Consider the following 25,034-nt stretch of genomic DNA (forward strand, 5'->3'; position numbering starts at 1 on the left):
CCCACAGCTTTCAGCGCATTGCTCAACATACAGAGTACGTACTTGTTGATTTTAATGTATGTATGTTTACATACGTGCACAGCAAATGGGTAGAGGACGTGGGTGCGTGATGCAGTGTGCATTCCTCCTCATCTTTTTCCCCTTGAATAGCTGCAGCCTGGATGCTTTCCTTCTCGGGGGAGGAGGTAGAACCGCTGACCCTTTAACAAGTTGTGCCTCACAGAACAGGTGTCTCCCCCGCCTCTTGGAAAAGAGGACGGTTGGATACTTAGTGACGTTAGAGACCGACTAATGAGAAATCAGACTTCGGCAGACGAGCCAATGGAGGTCGAGGGCGGGCCCGGTTTCCTGGGAGCCCGGCGGGCCGGGCTAGTCCTCCAGCCACAGCGGAGTCTCTGCCGCTCGCGCTGCCCGCGGCAGCTCCCGCGACTCCAGTAACGGCGCCGTTCTCCTGCCCGCGCTTCTCCCGGAGGCACGGCGTGGGCACCTCCCGCCGCAGCGCAGTTCCCCCGCCGCTCGGGCTCCGGCCGTGGCACGGCTCATGCCTCCGGTCGCGGAGCGCTCAGGTGGGCCGGCCGCCGCGAGGAGATAGGCCCCCGGGGGCGGCGGCGGCTGGACCATGGCCCGGAGACCCGGGGCGCCGGCCGCCTACGGGGAGGACTTCTCCTTCGTCAGTCCGCTGGTGAAATACCTGCTCTTCTTCTTCAACATGCTCTTCTGGGTGAGGCTTGGGGGTCGTGGGGGCACCTGGGCTGCAGGGCACCCTCTGGAGGGTTGAGTGGGCTGCCCGCGCCGAGGAGAGGTCGTCCCCGGATGCCCGGTTCAAGGCGAACGTGGTGAGCGGCACTGCCGAGTTTTCTGAGAAGACCGTACTTTGGGGTAATTTATCCTAGGCAGAGACACCACAGTGGCTCCTTGTCTGCAGAGCGTGTTGGGGTGGGGGAGATGCAGGGGATTCAGTGCAGACTTCTGGGTATTCTCCTCTCGGCATCGGATGAGGGTCTGTGTCAGGCCAAAAAGGTGGTTTTGAGCGAGAGGAGCGGGTTTTCCTGTTCGCCCAAGGCAGACCCACTGATAACTTCATGATTAGGGGATTTTTTCAGGCCTGGGGGCTGGGAGGCCCTGCTGGCAAAGAAAAAAGAGGAAGGAGGGAAACCCAAACCTTCCCTCTCCCTTACCTCAGAGAGAATGAGTTAAGGGGCTTTCATCTCTTCCTTTTGCAGGCCTCTGCTGCCCTTCCTCCCTCCAAAGGCTGAGAAAGGACAGGAAGGGCCTCCAGGTGTGGATGTCTTTCCCAGAACTGTCCCAAACTTTGCCCTACCTTTCTCAGGACCAGGCTCCATCCCCGGGAGTTTGACAGTCTTCAGCTTCTTTAAATAGACCCTGTGTTGGGCTGGAAGTCCAGGGGTCCTTTCAGTATCTTCTGCTTGGGGCTGGAAAAGTAGAAAAAATATTGGACCGGGACTGCCTAGATTCTCATCCCCACTCTGCCATTAATTGTTGACTTGACTAACCTGGGCAATATGTTCACCTCTGTAGGCCTTAGTCTCCTCCTCCATAAAAATCCAGCATGATCAAGGATGCCAGAAATACTCTGCTGGAGCTGAGAATGCAGCTGGACCAGATCATGAAATGCTAGCTCAATCCTGTTTCAGGTCTAGAGAGTCCCTGAGCCTCTCTGGGTTTGAGAACATTGGGCGATCCACCCCCTTTCCCCAATTTCTCTTCCAGCACCAACTACACCAGAGCTGCTGCTCTAAGAGCCCGTTATGCTTGCCCACCTCTGCCTGAGACCTACAGTTCAGACTTGCAGGAGGGAGGAGTCTAAAATACGTTTCCTAGGAGAGGGAGCAGACTAGGCAGCTAAGCCAGTTGCTGGAAAGGTTTCACAGGGGCCGTGGTGTGAACAGACACAAAGTACATAAGTGCTAGCCTGTTGGGAAAAATGAGAGAAGTCCCAGAGGGTGGTGATGACAGCTCATTCTCAGCCATTGTGCTGGGAAAAATGAAGTTTGAACTCCTAACAAATTCTCAGTTTTAGAACTGGAAAAAAAAATTGGAAGACATCTTGTCCAGTACTCGCATCTTATATATGAGAAAGCCAAAGCATAGAGATGTTGTTTTATCCTAGGTCCAACAGCTGGTTAGTGGGCTTGATCTGGTGATTTTTTTCTACTGAACCACAGTGCCTCTAGGGGAAGTCCTTGGCCCAGATAGCTGCTACTGTGGCCGGGGTGTTAGCAGTATTAGTAGTTAAGTAGTCAACGCAAGTTCCATGGTGTAGGTTCTGTTTCAGCTGGAGGTCAGGCAAGAATGGAAGAAAATCTCACACTCTGCCAGGCTGGGGGATGTCCTAAGGGGAACCCCCCACCTAAAAGCAAGTTCCTGAGAACCCTCTTACATGCTCACTGAGTGTCCCAGGCCAATGCACACCATCCTCAGAGCCAGCACTAGCATCCCAGGGACCTCAGGTCCTCACTCTAACTTCCTCTATCAACCAAGCCTCTGCTTACGTCTTCTTTGGAGCCTTTGGCACTTCACCCTTATCTGTGCTCCCCAGCTACAACAGCTGGGTGCATCTGTTACACTTGTGTTCTCAGTAATTTTCCTGGACTTCCCCACTCTACCCCACCGGCCTTTTGCCAGATAAATGACTTTGGGAGGTCGCAGCAAGGGAGAGAGTTTGGCTCCATAGACCCATTTATCTTGGTACAAATGCTTCATTCAAAGTCAGAAGACCTGGCTAACCAAGCTGGCACCATCCCAAATTAGAGGAGAGCCCCTTCTTGGCCCTACTTTAGACTCATAAGAAGTCGTTGGCACTAGAAATGGCACACTGAAGGACAAGAGGCCCAGTTTCTTTCTGGCGCCAACTTACTGTGTGACCCCAAGCCAATATATCTGCCTCTCTGTCCTTAAGCTTTCTCCTCTAAAGGAGAAATTTTTTTCTGCCTCTGTGAACTATTTAAAGATGAATGCATCACTTTGGGGACTGTTTTCTTTCTTCAAGAGCTGAGGCTAGATCTAAGGATGCATCTTTTTTGTGTCCCGGTATTCCTGGGACATTGACCTTCCCAGGGGACAATACTCTTTCGGCATTAGTGCCACTTCTCCCCCCAGGTCCAGAGCCGCAGAGTTCGTTCCACACAAGGCCAGCTGGAGATGAAGAGCTGCTTCCCCAGACCAGGGGTCATTTGTCTTCCCATCCCCCCTCTAGGGACTGGTTAGTGTGGTTTCTTTTTTGCAGGCTTCCACCATCCTAATCAAATTCCCCTCTTCTGCTCAGGAGGCACCTGAGTGCCATGGCTGGGACTGTCAGCCCACTCCTTTTCCAGACAGAGTGTGTATTCTGGCCAGGTGCCGGGGAGCTGTGTATGGATGGTGTTTGTGTCTGGGCCTGGATCACCTTGGGATGGTAGCCAGCATTGTCTGGGCTCATACTCAGTGGTGGCAGTGGGTATCCCTGCTACTTCTCTAGGAGCCCTGATCCCTGGGGCATTTGGTGTCTGACTCAGAAAGCTCCTGGCTCCTTTGGGACCAGGACCTATTCCACCTGTTCATGTTTCAAATCTCACTTCCCCTGTTGCCCAGGAGTTCTGATTTTCTCCCCAGAATTGTGCTTCTGGGTTACTGATTGTTAGGATCCCATGGCTTGGAGAGTTGCCTCAAGATCACAGAAGTTGTATTTTAGTCTTTCAGTTAAGAAGTAGCTGACTTTCTTTACCTCCCTGTATTGGACAGCTCTGTGCAGAGGGAAGAGAGTGGGCTGGTACATGCTTTATCATCTTGGGCGTATGTTGGCAGGAACATTATCAGTGCTGCCTACAACAACCATCCCCTTCCTTGCTGATCCTTTTCCCACCCAGGGCAGCAGTTGGGGTGGCTTTTGAGTCAGGCCAAGCCCAGAAGCTCAGATCTCCTGCCCCTGTGTCTCAGCTGAGGCTTCCTTAGTGGCGATGCCTCAGGGCTCCCATGACACCTCGTACATATTTTGATTGTCAGATCTTTCTTTACCTGTGCTGCAATTGTGTGTTTCTTTTTTTCTCCCCCTCTAGACTTCAGGCTCCCGAGAGTAGAGACTGCCTTATTCACTTCTGGATTCTCAGTGCCCAGCTGTGTTTGGCAGAGAGTGGGTACTTATTGAATGTTTATTGAGTGGGGGATGAGAGAGCAGAGCCTACAGGGTGGAGGCATGATGCCCTTCCTCCCTCTCTCATGGACACTAGCCTTTCAGGATGCAGCACAACGTTAAGTCCTCCAGCATTCCTGGTTGGAGTATTGTCCTGTGTTCTTTTCTGCAGTGGGCCTGGCACCCCTCCCTCAAGCCAGGTCAGAAAAAATGGCAGCCATCCCCTCCAGCATCTCCCTCAGGGCCTAATTACCACACACAGCACACGTGGACCCCCTTCCAGGTCTTCCCTAGGCCGATCCAGACCTCTGGTGAGGTATCTTCTTCAACAAATTCACTTTCCTGCCTAGGACCGCTGTATTGGAGTCCCCAGGGCACTCAGGATGCCCCAAACCACTTGCAGCACTATCTGTTGTAACCTTGCTCAGAAGCCATGAGGAAATGATCAGGCATCAAGCCTGGCAAAAGCCCCTCCTGAGTGACAGGGTCCCTTATGCCCCCATCCCCCCACCACAAACACACACACACACACACACACACACACACACACACACACACACATACACAACTACTTAAATATGCTAGGAGGCAGAGACCATTTCCTCCCCCATTTTTTCCCTCCTTTCCCTATAGACTAACCAGGCTGCAATAAATGAATTATAACATTATTATTTTTTTATATATATAAATTTATTTATTTATTTATTTATTTTTGGCTGCATTGGGTCTTTGTTGCTGTGCGCGGGCTTTCTCTAGTTGCAGTGAGCGGGGGCTACTCTTCGTTGCGGTGCGTGGGCTTCTCATTGCGGTGGCTTCTCTTGTTGTGGAGCATGGGCTCTAGGCGTGCGGACTTCAGTAGTTGTGGCTCGCGGGCTCAGTAGTTGTGGCTTGCGGGCTCTGGAGCTCAGGCTCAGTAGCTGTGGCGCATGGGCTTAGTTGGTCCGCGGCATGTGGGATCTTCCCAGACCAGGGCTCGAACCCGTGTCCCCTGCATTGGCAGGCGGATTCTCAACCACTGCGCCACCAGGGAAGTCCCTATCACATTATTTTTATAAAAACAACAACAATACCAAGAATGAAGACAAGAACCACACTCTTTGCTGTAAAGTCACATGCATGCCTTCTTAACTCCCCAGATAGCTCTGTTTGCCTTGTACCAAGTAGAAAATCATAAACTTCAAGCAGCCTTTAAAAAGAATAAAAGAAAAGCATCTCTTAGAGTCTCGATAGCAGGCTGTGTGTCAGGCTGGTAACTCCAGGCTGTGAGTTTGTGTGTTTATACTACTTGGAGCACTTGTGAACTTTCCTTCCTCGTTTATACCCTTGGAAAACCAAAACCAGCCATGGCCTAAGGAAGGAGCTAAAGGGTTGGCCCAGACATTGGAGAGGAAAGGGCCCTGTGGACTCCTCTACTCCAGCAGGACAATTCCATCCTATCCAGAGGGAGAAAGCCAAGAGCCAGTTTCACACGGATAGTTGCCACTTCAGAAACCCAGGAACAATGCTGGTGCCAGGATGACCACTGAAGGACCAGTGTGTGCAGATCCTGGGCAGTGAGAGAGGAGGCCCTACTTTAGGGCTAGCAGGATGTGATTTCTTTGACTTCATCCAGAAATAAGGATAGAAAGGACTGAGAAGCTGGAGGTACAGACCCCTCCCTCCCAATGTCCCTCTGGGAAGGGACAGTGTTTTGATTCCTATGCAGGGAATCACTCTACTCTCAGCTGTCCCCCACCGCCACCTTCAGAAGAGGGAAAAAGATTTATTCCAGAGAAGAGGTGAGGACTCTGAGACACATCCACCCAGTTCATGCACACTGGACTTTAGAATGTGGAAGGCAGACAGGCTGGGCTTTCCCTCGGTGGCTGGCGGGCCCTGGGTGGTGATGCCCCGTCTGCCCCTTTCAGGCGCCGTTCCAGGGACTTCCCTCTGGGTCCTGCAGGGCCCTCCTGATGCTGTTTTACTTCCCCCTGCCTGAGCCCCGCCCAGTCTGGAGATGACCTGCTGCTCACCCAAGATAACTGCAGGCAGCTCCTTCCCCCCTCACATGATGCCTGGAAGTGAATACACATGTCCTGGTAGGAGGCAGAGAGGGAGGCAGCCATGTGACCGAGGTCATAAGGCTCTGGAGCCATGTGGACCTACATTCCAGTCCCTCTTTAGCCACTCACTAACTGAGTGCATTCTCCCAACATCAGTTCTATAAAGTGGAGATCCTAACACCCTCTTGGGGTTGTGGTCATAGTATACATACAGTGGTTAGTCCGGTGCCTGGCCCTTAGCACTCAACAAAAGGTAGCTGTTACATCGTTGTTAGAATTGGCTCCTAGAGGTCACCTGTTGGGGATGGACTTGGAGAGCTAGGATGAGTGCTCCTCCTGACGAGTGGCAACTAGGTGGGGATTGAGTCTAGGTAAGGGCCAACCTTGAGCCTGACTTCCTTCAGCCTTGAACACTCTTGCTCACATTCCTACTGTTAGCCAGAGGGAGATGACAATTAATGGCATCTTTATATTTTATAGTTTACAGAGAAGTTTCATATATATCATAGGAACAGAGACTCCACTGTTGTCTTTAAGGACCTTCCCTAGGTCCACTCCTCAGAGCTTTTCACACCGCATTGGTCTTAAGGTACAATCCAGTGGAAATGGATTCCAACAGCTAATTTGCCTGTAATTATTGGCATTTGAGCATTAGAGCCAGGAGAAGAACTCTTGTTCAGGACCTCAACTTGGGGCCCTATAACCACTTATCGCTTAGTACTGATGGCCGTGAAGTAGTGTCCTAGGGGCTAGAATAAGGGTTTTCCTCATATCAAATCATAACTGTCTTTTCCTGATTTACAGAAAAAAAGTCAAGATAACGGAAAGGCTTTTCTCCATTTTCTGTTTTCTTCCATCTTCTCTCCAAGACAACAGCTGCTTATCTGCCACCAAGTGCAAGCAGAAGGCAAAGGGAAGAGGACAAGTAGCAACAAACATTATAGAAAACTAGGAAACTATTTAGAGTATTGCCATATTATTTTATGAGATGCAGAGACATACGTCTAACAGCTGAATCATCTGTTAGTAAAATTGTTCCTTATTTCTATGACAGAAATTAGTATGTCATGCTTCCTCACATGACACATTGAGAAGGACACATTATCTGTGTAATATTCCTGTCAAAAATATGTCGTCTGAATCTAATTGGGAAGAAACAATCTGACATCCAAATTGAGGGACCTTAAGCCAAACAACTGGCCTGGACTTACCAAAAAAAATTTCAGTGTCGGAAGAAAAAATATCAGAACATGTGTTGGCAAGGATATGGAGAAATTGGAACCCCGTACATTGCTGGTGGGAATGTGGAATGGTGCAGCTGCTGTGAAAAAAGTTTGGCAGCTCCTTTAAAAATTAAACATAGAATTACCATATGACCTGGCGGTTCCACTCCTGGGTCTATACCCAAGAGAACTGAAAACAGGTATTCAAACAAAAACTTGTACATGGGGACTTCCCTAGTGGTCCAGTGGTTAAGACTCGGTGCTTTCACTACTGTGGGCCCGGGTTTGATCTCTGGTCGGGGAACTAAGATCCCACAAGCCTTGTGGCGTGGCCCAAAAAAAAAAAAAAAAAACAAACTTGTACGTGGATATTCATAGCAACACTATTCACAATAGCCAAAAGGTGGAAACAACCCAAATGTCCATCAGTGGATGAATGGATAAACAAATTGGGTTCTATCCATACAATGGGATATTATTAGGCCATAAAATGTATTGAAGTACTCTTACATGCTACAACATGGATGAATCTTGAAAACATTATGCTAAGTGAAAGAAGGCAGACACAAAGAGCCACATATTATGTATTCCATTTATAGAAAATGTGCGGAATAGGCAAAACCATAGAGACAGAAAGCAGATCTGTGGTTGCCAGGGGTTGGAGGAGTGGAGGGAATGGGAATGACCATTTAATGGGAACAGGGTTTATATTTGGGGTGATGAAAATGTCCTGGAACCTGATAGTGGTGGTGGTTGCATAGCAGTATGCATGTACTTAAGGCCACTGAACTGTACACTTTAAAATGAGTAATTTTGTGGTATATGTATTTTACCACGATTTTTTAAAAGTTGGTGTCTTGAAAAACCAAAAACAAAAGAAAAAAAGCTGTGAAACTGTTCCAGGCTAAAGGAGACTTGATCACTAAATGCATGATCCTTGACTGGATCCTGAACCAGAAAAAAGGGGAAAAAAAAACAGTTATAAAGGACATTATTGGGATAATTGGGGAAAGTTAAATATGACTGTAAATTAGATAGCAGTAGTAGCATATTAAAGCTTCAAAAAGAATCTGATATGTCAAGATCGTATAGTGTACACCAACAGAGCACTGTTAGTGCCTTGTCATCTGAACAGTTTTAAGATCCACTGCCATATGTTTTGGTGTAAGCAGAAATCACCCTGATTAAAGGTTGTAAAATTGCATGCAAGTGAATCCCAGTTTAAGAAAATATGATATTAAAAAGTGTGGATTTACAAGACTAACAAATTGAGGGTGACTATTTTTTAAATAGATTTCATTTTTTAGAACAGTGTTAGTTTTACAGAAACTTTTGAGAAGATGGTACAGCGACTTCCCATATATCCCACATCCAGTGTCTCTTACTATTAACATCTTACATGAGTATGATACATTTGTTACAATTAATGGCATTATCATTAAGGTCCATACTTTATTCAAATTTCCTTAGTTTTTACTTAATGCCCTTTTTGTGTTCCAGGATCCCATCCAGGATATTGAATTTCATTTAGTTGTCATGTCTCCTTAGGTTTTTGTTGGCTGTGGCAGTTTCTCAGAATTTCCTTGTTTTTGATGACTTTGACAGTTTTCAGGGGTACTGGGCAGACATTTTGTAAAATATCCCTCTATTGGAACTTGCCTGATGTTTTCTCATGGTTATACTGGGGTTATGGGTTTGGGGAAGGAAGAGCACAGAAGGGAAGTGCCATTTTCATCACATAATCTCATATATCAATGACCTCTGTTGATGTTGACCTTGATCACCTGGCTGAGGTAGTCAGGCTTCTCCACTGTAAAGTTAGTCTTTTCCCCCCTTTTCCATACTGTTCTCTTTGGAAGGAAGTTACTATGTGCCGCCCACACTTGGAAGTGGGGAGTTATGTATGCTCCACCTTCTTCACAGTGCCGTACCTCCATAAAATATTTGGGATTCTTCTGCGTGGGGGATTTGTCTTTTCTCCCCCATTTATTTATTTATTAAGTCATTTATATCAGTATGGACTCATGGGTATTTATTTTATATTTGGGGTAGCAATTCCATACTCTTTTATTTTGATGTCTCTTTGGCATAGCCACACGAATGTGGGGTTTTGTTTTTGTTTTTTGTTTGTTTTTGAGTATTTCCTTACCTTCTGGCACCACAAGATGCTCCAGACTTATCTATTTCCCACCCCAGTCCTAGGATCAGCCATTTCTCCAAGGAGCCCAGGGGATGGCTATTTTCTTTATAAGGTGATTACTCACCTTACGTAAGGATAAAGGTACTGGTGCGTGCAAATTATTTTGTATAATTTGATTGACAACTCTTCAAGAACATGCCTTTGGCTGGACTCAGCTATTTTAAAAACTGTCTAGCTTTTGAAAGTTTCCAGCGAGGCTTCATTCTAGCCAGAATATGAAAAGCTATTCTAGGAAGAGAAGTGTCTTTATCTCCATTCTCATCATGAAAGGAGATCATTGGTGATATTGTAGGGTGTCATAAGATTTTGTAGCAAAGACTGATATATTGTAGACAGTACCTGAGACTGGAAATGGGTTTAGTCCAGCTATTCCCACTGCACCCATGTGCACTTGGTCAAATATCACTTCCCTCTTTTGGCCTCATCTGTAAAAAAAAGGTGAGTGGCTGAGTTCATTTCTAAGCTTCCATTCAGCTCTAAAATGCTATGCTATTAACAGCAGCAACACTAACTTTGGAATGGCAGCAGCTTTGAGGAATTCAGGGTGGGAGATGTGGGCAGGAATAGAAGTGTGAAAGGGCAAGCTTGACTGCAGGATAAAGAGGCAGATCAATGACAGAAATGCAGAATTTTAGAGTTAGCTAGTGAGTTCCAGGTAAGCAGTATCATTAATGATCATATTCAATATTAATGATAATATTAATGTCTTAATCTTGTTTTTCACATAGCCAGCACCTACTGCTCTAGATCCCTGGCTGAGTGTACTTTAGGCTTGTGGTTCTCGAACTTGACTGCATGTTGGAATCACCTGGTATGCATTTAGAAACACTGTTGCCTGGGTTCTAAGGCCAGAGATTCCGATATACTGGGTTTGGGGTGCAGCCTAGGCATCAGGAGTTTTTAAATTCTCCTCCATGCCCCCCATTCTAATGGCAGCCAAGGTTAAGAAGCACTGCATTAGGCTCTAGATGCTCTTGCCCCCTCCCAGGTAACGGATGCATCTCCTTAAGCGCAGGGACCACATCTTGCTCATCTTTACAGTCCTCAGAGTATCTCCTACATAACAGCTGATGAATTGGATTTGGATAGTGTATTAGTTTCCTATTACTGCTGTAACAAATTGCCACAAACTTAATGGTTTAGTATAACACAAATTAGTTTTCTCATAGTTCTGGAGGTCAGAAGTCCAAAACAGGTCTCACTGAGCAAAAATCAAGATGTCAGCAGGAATGGTTCCTTCTGGAGGCTCTAGGTAAGAATCTATTTGCTTGCCTTCTCCAGCTCTTAGAGGCAGTTCACGTTCTTCAGCTTATGGCACACACTCCAACCTCTGCTTCTGTTGTCATACATATCTCCTCCTCTGACTCTGACCCTCTTGCCTCCCTCTTATAAGGTCCCTTGTGATTATATTGGGCCAACTGGGATAATCTCCCCAGTTGCAAGGTCCTTAACTTAATCACATTGGCAAAGCCCCTCTGGCCGTGTAAGGTTACATATTCACAGGTTCTGGGAATTAAGAATGGACATCTTTGGGAGGACACTTTCTACGTACCACAGATAGAGACAGAGCAACTGCTATAATTACAGGCCCACCCGTGGAATGAAGTTACCCTGTGACACATGGCATCTCTTTACTTTTCCTTTCTTGTTTTAGCTGTGTTAGGATTTAATCAGAGACCGTCTTTGTGGAAAGTTATACACCTTAGTGAAAATTTAACATGTGACAAAACAGTGAGGAGCCTGGGAGCAACAGAAGTAAAGAGCAGATACATATTTTTTAACGATTCAGTAAAGTGATATTCAGAACCGTAATTGGCTGTGGTGAGTTTTAAAGGGCAGACAGAGATGCCCGATCACTCTGGCAAAGGGCTTGTGCTTCCAGGCCTGTGGGGTAACCGGGATCTCCGTTGTGTGGTTTCCTTGCCTCCCACCAACTCCCCCTTGCTCCCTGAGCCTGGCTGTGCTGTGGGACAAGAAGCCAGCTGGCACCTGCAGCCCCTCACACAGCTCTCTCTGCAAGCAGCTCCCTCTCTCCTGGACAAAGAGTGTGAGGGCCAGCACATCACACATCTGGCCCCGAGTCAGAGGCAGCGTCAAATGATTGGGGACTAAGGAGAAGGGGCTGTGTGTACAAGCCGAGAAGAGTCCTGAAAGGCGCGGTAGAGGCTGGTAGAGTTTCCCAAGGAAAATGTCTCTCTGCTGAGGGGCTAGTCTGACCCTATTACCTGCTATAGGTGCTCAGTTCCCTTCTCCCACCAAAGCCCCAAGATGGTTTCTTCCCAGCTGGTCTCTGTCTTGCAGGACAGTGGAGTGCAGCCAGCCCTCTCCTTCACCACTGAGTTGGTCAAGTCCCTGCTGCTGAGAACTCCCTCCAGCCAGAGCTTGGCCCCCGCTATTGCCATGGTGACAGCCAGCTGCTTCTTAGCACCAGCCTGGGAACTGGGCACAAAGGAAGGGTGGCCGAAGGATGTGCACACTGGGCCACCCTGCACTCCTGGAGGCATAGGGCGGGGCATAGAGAAGGCCCCTTTAGGGAGCGCTGGTGGTCTCGGATGGGTTTGTTCTCTCAGAGAGAAGCCAGGAAGTTTGAAAGGTCTAAATTTCTCTGTTCCACACTGGAATCAGGGTTTAAAAAGATTCCTTTGCAAGGTAGTTCTGGTATTTTATACCCACGCATTCATGTGCAAGCATTCTTTCACACTGGTTTGTACTTTCATTCTTGCATTTGACACCATATTGACCTCCAAGAGGGTTAGAGACCTGGGAGCATCTACTCAGGCCTGCTTCAGCTTTAAGACCTCCCCTTTGATGTAGCTGGATTCAAATTCAGAACTTCACAGTTTCTATGTGACCCTGGGCAAGTTAATCCTTAGCAATGATAGATAATATTTATTATCAGGCATTGTGTTAAATGCTTTCCATGCATTCTTTTATTTCATTTTCACAGTAATCTTATTAAATGTAGTTGTTTTAAATTACCATCTTCAGATACAGAAACTGAGGCTCAGAGAGTTGTCCAACACAGACCCAGGTTCAACTCACTCCGAAGCTCATGTTTTTAACTGCTATTCTGTTTTAACCTTGCATTGCCTTAATTTCCTCATCTGTAAAATGGGGATAATAGCTGCCTCACAAGATAACCGTGTTGTGAGGATTAAATGAGATAATCTTGGTATAAGCTTTTCATGGAGGTAAAGCACTGACAGATTCTATCAATAGTATCACCAGGGAGGAAATAGATGCTCATTTCTGGGTCCAGGAAGAGTTGTCCTCCTCCTACTCTGCTTTAAGGTTACTCACGGCTATCAGGGCTCCTTGATTTCCAAAACCTCAGAGTATGGCTCCTTCCCCGTCTCCACAGGTGATTTCCATGGTGATGGTTGCCGTGGGAGTCTACGCTCGGCTGATGAAGCACGCAGGTGAGCTGTAGGTCCCCGTCCATCTCCCCACGACTCTTCTCTGCCTCTTTCAGCCCTGGCCTTTCAGCTCTCCTTCCCACATAAGCTATGGAGCTATAGGGGGCAGCCACCCTCTAGCCAAATCCTAGAGGCTTACTCCATCAGGCCATCCAAGCCAGTTCACCTGGATTTCCCTGAGCTCCCACGAGTCTTCTGAGATCTGCCTGCATTTTAGGCTTAGGAAGTGTCTAGGGAAGAAGGTAGGCTTCTGGGTGCAAAGAATAACCAGGGGCTATAGCCCTTCCGTCTCTCTGTTCCGGAGTAACTCAACCTCCATTCCTATTCCTCTGCACAGAGTCTCCAGGAAACGGAATCTGCAAAGCCAATGAGCCTAATGCCATTCTAATTCTTTTCTGGAGCGAAAGTGGTCCCTCCTCTCTTAAGCCTGGGAATAAAGGCTCTTACTTTTTGTTAGTTTCTCAAATTAAACACCACAAACCCTTCTGGGCCCTTTGTGTTCTCCCCATGGGAGGGCAGTACTGCTTCCTGTAACCTTCCCCCAGCCACACTGGAGAATCCCCCACCAGGGGAAGAGGACAGTTTTGGGGGCACCCCCCCCCCCCTGGTACCCCCCTCAGTCGGCACCAGACTCAGACTGAGAGGCAGCCCCCTCCCCCAGAAGCAGCGCTGGCCTGCCTGGCCGTGGACCCTGCCATCCTGCTGATTGTGGTGGGCGTCCTCATGTTCCTGCTCACCTTCTGCGGCTGCATCGGCTCTCTCCGGGAGAACATCTGCCTCCTGCAGACGGTGAGTGGTCAGGGGCGCCCCCAGAAATGCCCTGGCCGCCTCCTCCACGTGCCTCTCATTCCTGAAACCTTTCAGTTTCCTTTGTCCCTCTCTGCCCCCAAGGCCTGTGCTGTCGACTCCTCACTGTAGAGCTCAGCCCAGATGACCCAGCACAGGGTGACCACCCCCAGGACAGCGTCCCAGAGGCAGCTGCCTTTACTGTGTGTGGGGCACCTAGGAGGAAGTGCCCTGTGGCCCCCCAGTACTCGCCATGGCCCTGGAAAGAACTACTGCCCAGCATGGTAACAGACTGTCTCCTTTTTCCGCCTGTTCCCCACAGTTCTCCCTCTGTCTCACCATCGTGTTCCTGCTACAGCTGGCAGCCGGGGTCCTGGGCTTCGTCTTCTCAGACAAGGTAACACTGGGAGTCACAGGGCCTCCTCAGATGTGAGCCAGAGGGAGGAAGGGAAGGTTCCTGCCCGTGCTTAGCCTGACTAATTAACCACAGTGGTCCTTGCCCTGAGAAGCATCGGCCTCTGAAAGATTATCCTTAGGGATGAATGAATGGCCTTTAGAGTTGCCATATTTAAAGAGGATTTCAAGATTGTAAGGTGTTTTCCTCTGACAGTCTGAGAGGCCAACAGGGAAGTAAATTCTATGAACCGAAAGTTAAAATAGTCTGTAAACTTTAATGGCAAATGATTGAGTAAAATTCACTTATCAAGTGGACCACAGACAACGTGAAGAGCCTTTTATTTCTTTTAAAAATTATTTATTGGGCTAAACAAAAGTAAGAAAAGGGGGAAGTAAACAACACTTTGAACAGCTCTTACCATATCTGGAAGTGGTCTGCCATTCAGTGACAGCCCTTTTAATTAAGAACCAGAATTTCTTTCCCAAAGGGCAAATGATTAGCAGGGGCAGAATATAGGACTATGGATAGGAAACTTTGAGAAAAGTAATGAAGCAGGAAGGAAGAGACCATGGTAGAACTATGAATTTGAGAGCCACTGAGTTAATTCAGAATGTCCTAGTCCTTCGGGCTTAGTAAAATCCTAATATGATACAGATCTGTTTTGAGTCTAAAGAGATGCAATTCTCTTATGTCCACTAGAGGTCAGTGCCTCAGCTCAGTAAATCCTTTTCTACTAAATACTGCCCCCGCCCCCGGCCACACACACACACACACACACACACACACACACACACGTTTCGCTGCTTTGCATCAGTCAACAAGTATTTTGTGTAATAGTATTCAGAGATAGATAAATATTGGATTATCTTGAAATGTGGCTCTGAGAAGAGGCAATAGCAGGACCAGCATTTTTCTTGCCCACAGGTACCTGAGGGCCCAGGGATGCACAGGCTTCGGAATTGGCCATCTTCCATCACTAGGACTTGGTTCTGATTTCAAGGCTGACTTAAATAAAGAAGGATGACCACTGTCTATTGCTATTTCTGCAGGGAGGAGCAGGTTAGGGGTTAGTCCTGTGTTCTGATTCCCTCCTCGTGTTTCTGGCAGGCGCGGGGGAAAGTGAGTGAGATCATCAATAATGCCATTGTGCACTACCGAGATGACTTGGACCTGCAGAACCTCATTGATTTTGGCCAGAAGAAGGTATGGGCTAAGAGGGGGGGGTCATCTAGTGGTCCGGGAAGCTGTGGGCAAAAGTTAATGCCATCCCAAGAGACACCTCACCCTCATCACCTGCCGGGTAATGGATTCTGGGAAGGGGTCTGGCAAAAAAAACACACGTAGCTTTAAAAGTACTTTTAAGGGCAAAGAACAGTATATATAGTAATCTACCAATTGTGTAAAAAAAGAGAGGAAAGAATATGTATTCATGTTTGCGAAAGGAATCTGGAAGGATATGAAGGAAACCATTATAAGTGGTTACTTATAGTGGGAGGGGGAACTGGGCAGATTTCTTAATATTACCAATTCAAAAGTCAGATTTTTTAAATTGTGGTAAAATATACATAATATCAAATTTACCATTTTTAAGTGTACAGATCTGTAGCACTAAGTACATTCACATTGTTGTACAACCATCATCACCGTCCATCTCCAAAACTTTCTTCCCAAACTGAAACTCTGTACCCCATTAAACACTAACTCTCCATTTTCCCCCTCCCCCTAGCTCCTGGCAACCACCATTCTATGTTCTATCTCTATGAATTTCTGTCTCTATGAATACTGTATTTGTCCTTTTGCGACTGGCTTGTTTCACTTAGCATGTCTTCAGGATTCATCCATGTTGTGGGATATGCCAAAACTCCTTCCTTTATAAGGCTGAATAATATTCCATCATATGTATATACCGCACTTTGTTGATTCATTTATCTTCTGATGCACACTTGGGTCACTTCTACCTTTTGCCTATTGTGAATAATGCTGCTATGAGTCAGAACTTAAATTTGAAACAAAAGTGCTTTTGAGGCCAGTGCTGAGTTCCCCTTTGCTTGGTGCAACACTCTTGACTTGGATCCTGTTTGCTTTCATGGTGTAATTATGGGCCCACAATATTGAAGAGTCTCCTGTGCTTTCTCTATATTAAGGCAAATGTTTGTAGCACTGATCCTTTATTTCAGCCAGTATTTTTGGAACATATACTTTTGCCAAGCTCTATGCTATACAGGACTGCAAAACCAGAAACTGCCCTCAAGGAGCTCATAGTTGAGTGTGTAAAACAAAATATATATACAACAAGTTATAACAAGACATATAAAATGATAGAAATTACGAAGAGAAAACTTCTTCAGGGGAAGGTCACTGAGAAGCTTGAGCTCCAGGTTCCAGGTTGTGTTTCAACACAACGTGAACTTGCAAGTGCAAGCTTGCCATAGACTTTTGGTTGCTCTGAGAGTTCCCCTTGTCACCTCAGTGTGGGGATGGGGGTGGTAATTTTAACCCCTGTGGTGGGCTTTGTTGCAGTTCGGCTGCTGTGGAGGGATTTCCTACAAGGACTGGTCCCTGAACATGTACTTCAACTGTTCGGAAGACAACCCCAGCCGTGAGCGCTGCTCTGTGCCTTACTCCTGTTGCTTGCCTACCCCCAACCAGGTGAGCACATATCCCACCTCATTTCCTCCTGCAGTGATCTGAGTTACTTTCTGATTAGGGCAGCTGCTATTAGGAATCTCCATCCCCTGGTTTAGCCAGTCAATTTTGTAGGACAGCTGTCAGATGTTTTTCTTCAATCTGATGGCTCTGTTATCTTGCACTCCTGTAGCCCACTTGGGGGTTCAGAAGACACAGGTGTCTAAGGCAAGGAGAACTGGATTCAGACGTCTCAGAGGAAGGGAAGTCTGCATTTAGCAACTTCCAACATAGCATCCTCCACATATATTCTCTAACAATTTAGGAGTTTAGGAAGGGTGGGAAGCCCATCAGCTAGGGCCCCAAAGAAAAAGTTATTGGAATGGAAATCCCACTTGGCTTTTCAACTCTCTCCCCAGGCAGTGATCAACACCATGTGTGGCCAAGGTATGCAGGCCCTTGACTACTTGGAAGCTAGTAAAGTCATCTACACCAATGGCTGTATTGACAGACTGGTCAACTGGATACACAGCAACCTCTTCGTACTTGGTGGTGTGGCACTGGGCCTGGCCATCCCCCAGGTAACTTACCCTGTAAAACTGTGGTCCCACAATTCTGTAAAGACTCCTTTGTTTGGGGGAGGGCACCTGGGGCTCAGCTAGGGTGTCAGGCACTAACGTTGCTGAAGGGTAGGAGATGTGATGGTGCCGACTGCACTGGGAAGATTGAGTCAGAGAAAACAAAGGCATCACTCATTGCTGAGGACCCAATTCCTTCTCACCTTTCCCAGCTGGTGGGAATCCTGCTGTCCATGATCCTCGTGAGTCAGATCAAAGATCAGATCAAACTACAGCTCTACAACCAGCAGCACCGGGCTGACCCATGGTACTGAGACTCCATCTTGCACCTCCTCGTTAGGGCAACAGGCGAGCCTCATCAACCAACGGCAGTGGTTACAGCTCTCAGCACCACATGGAGATTTGGGTTCCATGCCCACAAGCGATGGCCCAGTGGCAAGAAGCAAACTCCAGACGCCAGAAGGCAGGGTACACAGGTGGCTCAAGTCTGGGAAGGATGTGCCTCCTCTCCCCATCCTAGCTCTCAGCATTGTCATTTTGTATTCTTTCTACCCTCCACCATTTGGGTTTCTGTTCTTGTTTTGTCTGAGCAGATGCTTGAGCAGCAGCAGTGGCACAGAGTTGTGGGGGCAACAGGCTTTCCACCGAAGCACTGCAACTGACAGACCTGCTGGGGCTGCCGCTGAGCTTGCCGCACATACTCGCATTCTGGCTGTTGCCAGCGCGCCCTGCCTGGAGTCCGGTTGGCATGATACCGGCTCCAGAAGGGAAGGGAGTGGAGCAGGCAGTGAGCGTGGGGGTCGGCTGGGGACAGTCGTATGTGCTGGGGAGGAGTGGAAGACCATGTGTTTACTAACTGCCTGTGCTGCCATCCTCCCAGGTAGTCAGAGTGAGCTACATCCTGCCCCTCCCTCATTTCCATGGAAACGTGGCAGCAACTGCAAGGGGTACAACAAGCAGCCAAATTCACCCCGTCTCCCCTCCTTTAAAAAATGTCTGGAACCATGGTCTCTATCTTCTGCAGCCAGCAGAGGTGGGACTGAGCCATACGTCCCCTTGAACTCCACCCCTGTATGGCCCTCGCTCTCCAGTAAGTGGGTTTCTTTTTTTTAACCTTGGCAGTGTGCAGAGAAAGAGAGGTAACACCCCCCCGCCCCCCATTCCTCTGCACCAGAGCTCAGTATTTCTACAGTGTAAGCAGGGATCTTGCTGGGGCTGGGGGAGCCAGAAATGGCAATAAAAGTTTGTTGACCTGGGCTAACCTGGACTCCATGAATTTTCCATTCTGGCAACTGGGAAGGGAGGGGTAGAAGGGCCCGGCCGGTGGGCCCTCCCTCCAAGAGGGGACTGGACACTCTCCTAAACGCTACCGTACTTCCCCGGCCCCACCACTCACCCCAGCTCCCTCTAGCAGATGCACCATTCCCCTCCCACAACCCCGCCCCCTCCAGTCTAAATTCAAGAGATTCCCCATTCGCATTTGGGAACGGCATAATTTTATCCCCAAACCTGACTTTAATTTTTTTTCCTAACTAAAATAATTTGCTACCCAAAACTTTCCGGATGGGTTAGGGAAGGATACGTCTGTAAATCACGGTGTAGCCCTCTCGCCGGGAAGGGAAGGGGGGAGGAGTGAGGAGGAGGAAGGCCATCTCTTCACTCCCAGTCTCGACCCTCTAGCCCTCTCCTCCATCTTTATCTGAAAGAGCTGGGTACCGCGACCCATCTTGCTTTAGTGAAGACCCAGAAAATAAATTGACAGCCGTGCGCAGGGCTTCCTCGCGCGAAGAAGAGCGGACGAGCGCCGAGAGCAGGGAGGCCCGGCTGGCGCGTCGTGGGGCGGGGCCGGGGCGGGGCCCCCCGTGGCGCCGTGGGTGGTCCCCACCCCCGCGGCGGCTGGCCCGCGCCTCCCCCACCCCGCCCGCGAGGAGGGGCAGGGCTGCGTGACCCCACTCCCTGGTGAGTGTCCCCCAAGTCTCCTAACCTAGCTCTGCAGTCGGGAAGCTCAGACTAGGGCCTTGGCCTGGCCGGGGAAAGATGGGAGAAGCCCTACTGCGCTGGGCAGAGCCTAGAGTTCTCTCCCCGCCCCCAGTTTCCCCTAAACCAGCCTTCTGCTCTTGGGAGGGCGCCTTTCCAGCAGCCGCCTGGGGCCCCAGCCAATGTTTAGCTCCAGCTAGTAACAGAACGGAAAGAAAAAATAAAATCTTTTTTTAAAAAAAGTAAGGGCCTTTTATTCTGGGAGAGAAGAGTAAAAAAGCGCGCTTTCTTAGTGCCAGAGAGTGGCATTTTATGCTCCTTCATTTGGTGATGCGGACCAGGAACTCGGTGTTAGGGAGCTGGGGTGATGCACCTTCCCGGTTCACCGATTTTGAGGAGCTTACCGGGTAGGGGGCTGTTTAAGCCCTTTTGGAGGAAAAGACCAGGAACGCTAGTCTGCAGAACCAGGATTCAAATCCAGATTTTTTGAACTCCAAACTACACTTTTACTTAAGTCTCTACTGTCTCTCACTATCTAGCCTTCTGGGCTTGTATTGATACAAAAGGAGTCGGGAATTTCCCACCAAGTCCCAGGCCTTAAAAGACCCTGAGCTTTAAATGTTCAGGAGCTTATAGTGCAGTTCAATGTTTTTACCTAGATTCGTTTCTCAGTGTCTTTTTAGCTTTCTTTCTCTTTGGCCTGATGCTGGGAGAGAAAATGCCCAGTTTTGTAAAGGTTTGTCATCATTATTTCACGTTTCAATTTAATTTGCTCCCTGAATTTCTATCAGTTTAAAAACCCTAGTCTCAACATGTAGGGTTAACACCAGTATCTTAGAACAGCTATCAAATCTAGGCCTCAAAGGTGGGTGAATGGAAGAAGATTCTTGGGGCAGTGGAGATCAGGCTGGATGAGCAGAAGTGGACAGAAAGGGCCTGAAGGAGGGTGAAAATTTGTCTGGCATGACATGGCAAGAAAGGTACCCCTACGGTCTGTGGGCCTCAAACCCTACAATTTAAACAAGGACTTGAGTCCAGGAGTGCAAATTTTGCAGAATGTTCAATGAAATTCTAATTTCCTCTGTATTTGTTTTCTATTGCTGATGTAACAAATTACCATAAACTGGGTGGCTTAATTCAACACAAATTTGTTATTTTACAGTTTTGGAGGTCAGAAATCTGAAATGGGTCTCACTGAGCTAAAACCAAGGTGTGAGCAGGGCTAAATTCCTTCTGGGGGCTCTAGAGAATCCACTTTCCAGCTTCTAGAGGCCACTTGCGTTCCTTGGTGCCTGGCCCCTTTTTCCATCTTTAAAGCACATCACTCCAACCTCTGCTTCTGTGGTCACATCTCCTTTTTCTCTGACTTTGACTCTCCTATATCCCTCCTATAGGACTCTTGTGATTAATTTGGGCCCACCTAGGTTATCCAGATTATCTGCCATTTTAAGATTCTTTTTTTTTTTAATTTTTAACTTTTTATTTTATATTGAAGTATTGTTGATTAACAATATTGTGTTAGTTTCAGGTGTACAACAAAATTATTCAGTTATGCATATACATGTATCTGTTCTTTTTCAAATTCTTTTTAATTTAACCATATCTATAAAGTCCCTTTTACCATGTAAGGTATATACACAGAAGTTCTGGGATTAGGACATAGACATTTTGGGGTGGCTCTTATTCAGCCTGTCACATCCCCTTCCCACTACATGCATGACTTAAAGGTGGGGGAGATGTAGAAATGGACTGTTGTTGGATATTGGCAAGAGTTTGACGTAGGTGTTGTCTGGCCTTCATTCTAGTAATTACCTAACATTTATTGTGTGCTTGCTGTGTGTCAGGTACATATTTATTACAAAGTTTGATATGTGGGTCCTTTACTGTTTTCTAACTTGTTCTCATCCCAAAGACCAAATTTGTTAACAGGGCCAGGGACCAATTTCAAAAAAGGGGAACAGCGCAGCTTCTTCCACCAGAAGAGTTCTTCTGGTCCATTACTCTAAAAAGGTCAAGAACATTTTGTAAACCCACTCCCCGCCCCCAAAAAAGTTAAGAGTAACTAGATATTCCAAATTGCCATAGATAAAACACTCAGAGATGGGTAACCACACTGTAGAACTGAGGTTGGAAGTTAAGCTCTAGAGTCCTCACTACCATGCCAGGGACCTGGTCAAGCAATCAGATGAATGGAATAGCATAGAGATTCCAGAAAAGTTTTTAATCATCAGTACTCACTGACTAGTAAACAAGAAGCAACACAATGATGAGAGGAAGGGGTAATCACTAATAAAAGTTGTTAGGACAAATGGATTACATTACAGAAGAGGAGTAACTCAGATTCATATCTCACATCATACACTGCAGTTCATTCCAGAAGGTAAAAGGATATTATAAAGCAAAATGAACAACAAAAATGAAAATCAGAATATTATCTGTGTCCTAGCTGTCGAGAACTAGAGTGGACAGCTTTTCAGTGCATCTGCCCAGCTCACAGGGATTCTTCCTTCTTTGGAAACTGGCCCCCTACCACCAAGCCATAAGGGTGAGTCTTGAGAAGCCATATTTGTACTATAAGACCTGGTCTCCTGGACAGAACTGACTGGATCAGGCTTGGGCACTGTATTAGTATCCTAGGGCTGCTATAACAAAGTATAGTTGACCCTTGAACAACGCAGGGGTTAGGGGCACCAACACCCCATGTAGTCGGAAATCCTGAGAACTTTACAGTTGGCCTTCTGTATTCACAGTTCCGCGTCTGTGGATCCAACCAACCCTGATCATGCAGTACTGTAGTACATATTTATTGAAAAAAATCCGTGTATAAGTGAACCAGTGCAGTTCAAACCCATGTTGTTCAAGCGTCAACTGTACCACAAACTGGGTAGCTTAAAACAGAACTTATTATCTCACAGTTCTGGAAGCCAGAAGTTTGAAATCAAAGTGTTGGCAGGGCCGTGCTCCCTCTGGCCTCTAGGACAGGATTCTTCCTTGCCTCTTCCAACTGCTGGTAGCCCCAGGCATTCCTTGGCTTGTGGCAGCATAACTGCAACCTTTGCCTCCATCTTCACGTGGTGATCTTCCCTCTGTGTCCGTGTCCCAATTTCTTCTTCTTATAAAGACACCAGTCGTATAGGAATAAGGGCCCACCCTACTGCTGTATGACCTCATCTTAACTAATTACATCTGCAACCACCCTATTTCCAAATAAGGCCACATTCTGAAGTACTGGAGGGTTAAGGATTCAACATATCTTTTTTGGGGGAACACGATTCAACCCATAACAGGCATCTAACCTAAACTGTGCCAAACGGAGTTCCCTCTGTGGGACTTTGGAACTGAAAATGAGATTCTAGTCACAGCCTGGCCTGACTGGTCTGGCGGAGAAAGAAGAAAAAAGGAATCTGAGGCTCAGCCTCTTACACCTTATGGACTAAGTAGCAGAGAAAGTCTGTTTACAGAAAGAGCAGAATGAAACACATTGGGGGTGGGGCAGAGAGGCAGAGAAAAGGGAGCCGAGGAAGGATACTCCTGGAAGCAGCTTTCACTGTGGTCCTACAATGTTTCTGCAGCTCCACGGCTGTCCTCCCTTGGATTCCCTGAGACGCTCTGTGTGCTTACAGAAAAGCCTGCTTTGTTTGCTTAAGGAAGCTCAACTTGGTTTCTGTTGCTTACAAGCAAAGCTAATAGCAAAGCTATAATCACAGTAAGATGCTATATTAGTTTTCTATTGCCGCTATAACACCTCACCACAAACTTAGTGCATAAAGCTACACACGCTCATTATCATGCAGTTCTGTAGGTCAGAGTCTGATATGGGTCTCATCAGGCTAAAATCAAGATGCTGGCAGGGCTGCATTTCTTCGGGAGTTTCCAAGGGAGGATCTCTTTCCTTGCCTTTTCCAGCTTCTTGAAGTTCCGTTCTCTCATCTTCAAAGCCAGAAACAGCAGATCAAGTCCTTCTCACCACACTATCTCTCTTGTTTTCTGCAGCTGGGGAAGGTTCTCGGCTTTTAAGAACCCATATGAATAGATTGGGTCCACCTGCATGATCCAGGCTAACCTCCCCACCTCAAATCCTTAACCTTAATCACATCCATCTGCAAAGTCCCTTTTACCATGTGAGGCATAATATTCACAGGTTCTGAGGATTAGGATGTGGACATCTTTTTTTTTTGGTCTGCGTTGGGTCTTCGTTGCTGTGTGCGGGCTTTCTCTAGTTGCGGCGAGCAGGGGCTACTCTTCGTTGCGGTGCGAGGGCTTCTCATTGCAGTGGCTTCTCTTGTTGCAGAGCATGGGCTCTAGGCACGCGGGCTTCAGTAGTTGTGACTCGCGGGCTCCAGAGCGCAGGCTCAGTAGTTGTGGCGCACTGGCTTGGTTGCTCCGCGGCATGTGGGATCTTCCCGGACCAGTGCTTGAACCCGTGTCCCCTGCATTGGCAGGCAGAGTCTTAACCACTGCGCCACCAGGGAAGCCCCAGGATGTGGACATCTTTAGGACCCATTATTTTGCCTACCACAGATGCACAATAAAATATATTATGACCAGTTGTAAGAAGATAGATGGCTGAGAGCTTAATGATCTTTCTTTGTATGGTTTCTTTTTCCTGTAAAATTTCTTCATTTTACATATTTGAACAACTCGGTCTGAAGCCTTGACCTCCTGAAGCTTTTTATGAGGAACACAGGGTCAATTCTGTCCAGATTCAAGGACCTTTATTCAGCTGCCTTCTCATAGCTGAAGCTTTAACTATCCCAGAAAGACACTAAATGAAGATATATTCCCAGAAGTCCGGATTGGAGCAGGGAAGGAATGAACAGAATGGGATCAAATGCTTATTCCCCACTAGAGAATTGCATGTATTAAAATGTTATTACTGAAAAAGGCAATTGAAATTCCTCTAAATAGAGAGTCTGGGGTGGATACCTTGAAAAAGGTGTTTTCTGGCAGGAGGCTGTAAGGGCCAATTTGTGTTTAGACACAATAAACAAAATGTATACCTACAGGAAGGCAGGTAAATGCATGCATTCATTCAACAAAGATAATGTGCCAGGTGCCATTTTAGCAGTGGGCACACAATGGAGAACACAACAAGTTCCTGCCTTCTTAAGTCTACTGGAGAAGACAGATCTATACAAAATATGTTATATCTTGTATATTACATATACTATGATGTCAAGTAGCGATATAGGCTAGGAAGAAAAAGCAGGCTCTGAGGGTAGAGACTGATGGAAGAGGTGCTATTTTGGATGAGGCAGTTAAAAATGCTTTCAATTTTTTTTTTTTTTTTTCGCCGAGCCACGTGGCTTGCAGGATCTTAGTTCCCCAACCAAGGATTGAACCTGGGCCCTTGGCAGTGAAAGCGGAGTCCTGGGACTTCCCTGGTGGCACAGTGGTTAAGAATCCGCCTGCCGACCCAGCAATCCCACTACTGGGCATATACCCAGAGAAAACCATAATTCAAATAGACACATGCACACCAATGTTCATTGCAGCACTATTTACAATAGCCAGGTAATGGATGCAACCTAAATGCCCATCAACGGACGAATGGATGAAGAAGATTTGGTACATATGTACAATGGAATAGTACTCAGCCATAAAAAGGAATGAAATTGGGTCATTTGTAGAGATGTGGATGGACCTGGAGACTGTCATACA

General features: G+C 47.2%; 1 protein-coding gene across 2 annotated transcripts; it reads left to right on the forward strand.

Annotated features, from left to right (window-relative positions):
• The first annotated feature begins 369 nt into the window (after positions 1 to 369).
• TSPAN33 (tetraspanin 33) lies at positions 370 to 18,657 on the forward strand. 2 transcript variants are annotated; one of them, XM_061198709.1, is made up of 8 exons: positions 370 to 721; positions 12,956 to 13,013; positions 13,672 to 13,799; positions 14,119 to 14,193; positions 15,301 to 15,396; positions 16,714 to 16,842; positions 17,238 to 17,399; positions 17,609 to 18,657. In XM_061198709.1, exons 1-8 carry the CDS (start codon positions 620 to 622, stop codon positions 17,708 to 17,710), a joined length of 852 nt encoding a protein of 283 aa, XP_061054692.1. In that variant the 5' UTR covers positions 370 to 619; the 3' UTR covers positions 17,711 to 18,657. The 2 variants fall into 2 exon arrangements, with proteins under 2 accessions (XP_061054692.1, XP_061054693.1); XM_061198710.1 differs by lacking the exon at positions 370 to 721 and adding an exon at positions 10,777 to 10,846.
• The last annotated feature ends 6,377 nt before the right edge of the window (positions 18,658 to 25,034 follow it).

Source organism: Eubalaena glacialis, chromosome 8 (assembly GCF_028564815.1).
Source record: "Eubalaena glacialis isolate mEubGla1 chromosome 8, mEubGla1.1.hap2.+ XY, whole genome shotgun sequence".
NCBI classification, from domain to species: domain Eukaryota; kingdom Metazoa; phylum Chordata; class Mammalia; order Artiodactyla; family Balaenidae; genus Eubalaena; species Eubalaena glacialis.